The sequence below is a fragment of the Rattus norvegicus genome, chromosome 15 (genome assembly GCF_036323735.1).
Source record: "Rattus norvegicus strain BN/NHsdMcwi chromosome 15, GRCr8, whole genome shotgun sequence".
NCBI classification, from domain to species: domain Eukaryota; kingdom Metazoa; phylum Chordata; class Mammalia; order Rodentia; family Muridae; genus Rattus; species Rattus norvegicus.
Genome location: NC_086033.1, coordinates 33,420,238 through 33,426,063, shown reverse-complemented (window position 1 = coordinate 33,426,063; position 5,826 = coordinate 33,420,238). Strand labels below are relative to the sequence as shown.

General features: G+C 46.3%; 1 protein-coding gene across 1 annotated transcript; it reads right to left on the bottom strand.

Annotated features, from left to right (window-relative positions):
- Positions 1–3,090: 3,090 nt before the first annotated feature.
- Mcpt4l1 (mast cell protease 4-like 1) lies at positions 3,091–5,487 on the bottom strand. The gene is given in 5 exon segments (NM_001408961.1): positions 3,091–3,237; positions 3,634–3,885; positions 4,086–4,221; positions 4,773–4,923; positions 5,433–5,487. Coding segments are annotated over 5 exon segments (741 nt in total).
- Positions 5,488–5,826: the final 339 nt, after the last annotated feature.

Sequence of the window (5,826 nt, the reverse complement as noted above, 5' to 3'; positions counted from 1 at the left end):
TACATGAACCACAACAAAATATTCCAAAGCCTTGATCAATTCACAATGTAATGCTTCCTACAGTATATGCCCAAATTTTCAATCATTTACAACAGTGTAAGGCTGTTGGGAAAACAGAACTATCAGAACAGAATGTGTTGTAGAGTGCATGCAGCTCTGGCAGAGACAGCTGCCACCAAGGAGGGTTAATTTCCTTCCTTCCTTCATTCCCTTCCTCCCTCTTTTTCTTCCCCCATCCATCACTCTGGTCTACCTAATCACCTCTGATTTTCTTTTGAGACAGGCTCTCATGCAGGCCAGATTAGCCTTGAACTCCATATGTAGAATCCTGCTCCTCCGGGCTCTACCTCCCATCGTGCTAGAGTGACCTGTACACACTATGATGTCATGCTTAAAATTTGGTTCTTAGGAAATAATTAAGTACTAGGACACTAGGAGTAATTAAGATGCTCAAGACATATGAAGTGCACAAAGGTGGACCCATGCTAATGTTTTGTAGTTTTGCATTAGAGAAGGAAACACATTGCATTCTGCAGTCCTCAGTACTTGGAAGGCTGAGGCAAGAGTGTGGTACTTGTTCCAGGTCTCCAAGACCTTTTTTATAAAATAAATCAGAATGAAGCAAACCCAAAAGTTGTTTATGCTTAAATATGACAAAAAGTCATATTCCTTCCTTCCTAAAAAATGATCCCAGAGCAAATAAAATTTTTTATTTACAAAATACTTAATGAAAACATTCCTTTGAAGGTAGGAAAACAGATGGAGTCAGGTGGTGAGAACTGCTGCTGCAGGATATCAATAACTCTGGCTCACCAGAGACTGGATTCTCCTCCTTGTGAGTTTTATTATTTTCTAAATGGAAATCTCCTTTAGTCATTGTTTAGCACTTAAACCTGCACATTGCTCTCTATTACAGTTGCTGTGGTCTAAAGATTTACCAATATTCTCAGATTTCTGGATTTGTTTCCACTTTTGCAAAGCTTGGGTGAGCCCTTGCTGACCTCCTGGATACTTTCCTCAGCTGCTTTGGCTGAGCTGAACTTCCCTTTGGACACCCTCAGTGTGTGTCAGCTGCTAACAGTGCACTGAGAGGCTTTATTAAACTAGGCTGCCCAACAGTGCTACTGTACCAACCGTGGGGAAACCCTTCTTATCTGCCTTTCTTTTGCTGAGCTTGTGAGATCATGGCTGCTCTCTTTTACCCAGAGTGCACTGGTCCTGCTCCTCCTGTGCACAACCCACCATAAATAAGAATGAACACTGTAGTGGGGATCAGGCTCTTGTCTTGATTTTAGAGCCTTTGGGTCACCAACTGCTCCTTAGACCCCAGAGGCACATGTGAATGGGTTTGTTCTGTGGAGCTGACCTTTCTGGAAGCCATTCATCCTGTGCCCTCAGCCCAGCAGCCAGGAGTTTCCTCCTGCTCTCCTATTACCGTGGGCCAGGCTGCAGGGTGCGGCAATCACTCTCTCCTCACCTCCAGTTGCCCAGCTTCAGGGAGGAAGATTGTCCCAAGTCCATGTCCTCCTTAGAGTGTGCGGTAAGGAGGCAGTGCGCCCTCAGCTGCAGGTTAGTGAGTATTCACATCTGCTAGGAAAAGACACAGCTACTGTCCCTGCTTTGGGTTTCACCTTTTGAGACCTTTGTGTATGCCGAGCATGGTGGAGCCGGCTTGGGGTCCCAGCACTGGGGAGGCTGAGACAGATGGATCATGAGTTGGAAGTCTGTCTGATCCACACGGTGAGAGGATGCCCAAACTACACCGGTGTAAATCAAAATGAGAAAGAACCCTATGATTTAGTTATACAAAAATAACCAAAAGGTACAAAAAATGAACAACAGTCACCCAGTTAACAATAAACCAACATGGATTCTTTATTTGATTAAAGATCTTTATACGTTGTTCATATGTGCTCCCTGCCCCTATAGAGTTAGAATAGAACTTATAGTCAGTCTTGTACTTTGATAGCTGTCCTTATATTGCTACTGTACCATGCTGAAGCTGAAAGCTAGACATGAGACTTCCAGGCTCTGAGGAGGGCTGAGGTGCTGAGATCCTTGTCTGGTGCTGGTCATGGCAGCAATTTTCATGGTACAGTAGTCAGAGGGCCACGCCCAGCTTATAACTTCTCCTTAGGGCCTAACTGTTCTCATGTGTGGTCTCTTCCCCTTCAGATTCCTCAGAACCCTGTAGTTAAAGCACTCTTTCTCTTGACTAAGGACAATGGGGGCATTGGCTTATAAGAGGACAACAGGACACTTAGAAGTTCACCTAACTCAGGCTTTCTTCTGAAATGCTGGCACTTGGAGAAAGATGGCGGTTGAATGGAGGTGGCTCAGAAGCAGAGCCACCATGGTAAGTACTAGAACATGCTAAGTACTGCAGTGTCTCTACCCGACATGTGCTGGTTCTGCCCTGTGTTGGCTCCAGAAACTACGAATGCTCTCCTGTGGTGGCTGCTTTGGTCACAGTCAGGGTCCAAGGACTTCAGAGGGCCAGCTGTCCTCTAGTTGCAAGTGCAATATTGAGAGGACGATGATGGCAGGGTAGGTGGTGAGGACACAAGGATCAACAGCCATGTCTGACCTAGACACGGAATCTGCGATGATGTGTGAACAGATGCAGTGGATGAGGCATGGGGTTTGTGGGCAGAGGAACTGAGAGACAAGAAGGGAGAAGATGAGAAGACAGGGCAGTGAAGGAGAACAGAACAGTGCACATTACCCTGGATGTGAAATCTCACAGTACACAGCCATGCATGGTAGATAATATTCAGTAATCCACAGTGGTACACATATGCCTAGAAGTCAGTAGTCAAGACGGTTAACATGGCCAGATAGTAGTACCTCAAATGGATTCTTCATTGTTCTCAGAGAGGAGAGTGTGTTTATAGCACAGCGTGAAATCACACCATTGCAAGAGGCTATGTCTTTATTGAGAGCATTACAGGGAACAATCCATCATGACAGACTTGTGTATTTTTGAGATTGTCTTGGGGACAGGGTGAGTCGGGCTTTGTTAAAACCAAAGAGATTTGACAGAAGAACTCTAGCTTGGAGACTCTGACTCAGGTTGATCAGGTTTTTCAGCTAATTTCCTTTTATAACTGTATTAATCCAAGGCACATATGAAGAGATTCGGGTGAAGATTATAGGGGGCTTCCCTGTTCCATGGTCATGAGATACAATACCATGGGCCACTCCAGCACACACTAGAGGTCCTCCAGAGTCTCCCTTTAGGTGAGAAAAAATAAGACTATGAGGAAATAATACTTTCTCCAAACACAGGCCCTTCCAACATAGCTAATCCCACAGTGATGTAAGAGGACCTGGCTGCCTGTGGGTCATCAGGTAGGGACTTAATTTCTGTCCCTCCAGCCTCTCTGTCCTTGCCACAATGCTAACATGTCTCCTTTAACTCCCTTCCCGTCTAGTGTGTAACCTCATGGGAAGGTTGTAGGAAGGGCTAAGAAACCAGGAGATGAGATGGACAGAGAGAATTTCAGTTCCCAGAACCTCAGGGATAGGAGCTAAGGACACAGGCATTAGTCACTGCCATGGAGAGATGTTTGGCATATTTCCTCCACTGATGCTGTCTCCTGATGTGGGCAGGAAAAGCAGGTGTGCACTCACCTTGTATGCTAATTTTAACATTTCAGGACTCCCCACGCAGACCTGGAAGTTATAGTCATAACGCCTATAGTCCTTACAGGCCTCCTTTTCCTTTCTCAGTTTGATCTCCCTCAGTGTATCTGACTTAGGTTCTGTCACTCCAGTTTGTCCCCATCCAGCTGCCCAGCACATTGTCCCAGGCTTGATAAAGTCAGAGGACTGAGGCAGGGGAATTACATTCACAGTAGGAGTCAACTCTGCTTTCTCTTCAAGCTGTTGGGGGAAGAAGAGAAGAAATGTCAACCCAGAAAAGGATGCTTAGATATGGGTCCTTTCCCACTGGGGCAGTAATGACATAGTATTCAGGGGTAGTTTCCAAGACAATTGACTGGACAAGAGAGAATTTGAAGGTCCAAGCCAGGGGGAAAGTTCAAGCAAGGGAGGTTAAGTAGAGTAAGAAAAAAAAATAGCACCTTCAATAACTTGATGTCATGGAGCTTGGAAGAAAAATTGTAATTTGGAAAAAAGATTTGTTTTTCAACTTTTATCTTCTGCTGTGTGGATTCTCTCTTGCTCATGTTATGAGCTCCAAGGGTGACAGTGATTTCTCTGTTGAAAGAGAAAAGAAGCAGTAAAAAGTGCTGGTCTTAGGTGGCGGATTCCTTCTAAGGAGAGCGACATGGAGGTCTTTCTTCTCTATCCCAGTGCAGAGCAAGTGAGACTTGAGATGGGGCTCCCAACACCACAGCCTCCCCAGAAGGATGAGGCTCAGGAAAATAAAGTACTGAGACCTCTCCCCACACCCCACATCCCACATCCCACACCCAGTATTTGCATTCAACCAAACCCATGACTTTGTACATGGCAAATGGGCACTCAACATTCAGTTACACCCCAGCACCTGTCAGAGCTCTGGTGACACCCAGACAAGTCAAGGACTGTATTCTTGTCCGGACCACAGCCCTGCTTAAACTCCAAACTCTGGAGAGTGTCATGGAGATGACACATGAATGGTTCAGTGAGTATTCCTGTGGTCCCCTTTTCCTCTCCATGTAAGGAGAGCCCACCTGAAGTTGAAAAGGGCTCGGAGACTTCCCCAAGGATCTGCTGCTCTGTGACCGTGGCTCATGCAAGTCTTCACAGGAAGAGAAGCCTCTTACCATCCATTACAGTGTGCAGCAGTCAGCACAAATTGACGGCTTATGAGAAACCCACCACAGCTGTCCCTTAAACCTCTCTCAGTGATGATCTCCAGATGGGCCATGTAAGGGCGGGAGTGAGGAATAGACTCCACACCACCAACAATCTCCTCTGGGACAAAGAACACCCAGTCCCCAGTCACAAGCTTGCAGGGCCCCCAACACAGTACTGCCAGAGAAATATGGGGCTAAAGCTGAGCGACTGCTCCAAGCCCACGCCACCTCACATGGGGCTCAGGCCCCTCCACAAGTCCTTTGGTCTTTTCTCTCCTGTTGATCTTTCCTCCCCACACCTCCCTGTCTACCATCATCCTTCAATCACAACACAATGACCATTAGTGTTTCTGATGCTCTATTTCCTTTAGGCATTTCTTTGTACATTCATTGTGTCTTCCTCAACATTAAGGGAAGGCAAGAGAAGAGCTGCCTTTCAGAACAGAGCATTTTGATGAAGTGATGTGAAGGGGAAGTAGCTTTTCATTCTTCCTTGTCCTAGAGATTTCCCCTAGACTATGTCAGTTTAGGATCCTGCCTCATATTCCAGGGTCTCTTTATTAAAGATGAGAGATTAATGTCGGTTGCTGAAAGCTCAGAGGGTAGGGAAATGAAGACCAAACTCACCAGCTCCAGCCCCAGAAGGCAAGAGAAGAGCCATCAGGAATAGCAGGGCCTGCATTGTGCCAGGGGTGCAGCCTGGGGTGAGCTTCTGATGTGGTCCTGTCCTGGTTCCTGCTTTTATAGCTCCTAAGTAGGAGAAAGGAAGGGCTGCAACCCACAGGTCTGGGCTGGTCAAACTCTATTTTCCTTATCAGAAATTCTCATGACTCCGCTCTCTGTGGTGTCGAATCTGTGACCAGATCCTGAGATTCCTGGATCCCTTGATGAGGTGATGACTGCACCCTTCAAAGTGGCTGCCAGGAAGCAGGACAGGAACACAAAGGGAGGGAGATCTTGATCAGGGATCATGGAACTGTTAGCATTCAGGTATTATTGTCAACTTTGAGACCTAATCTGA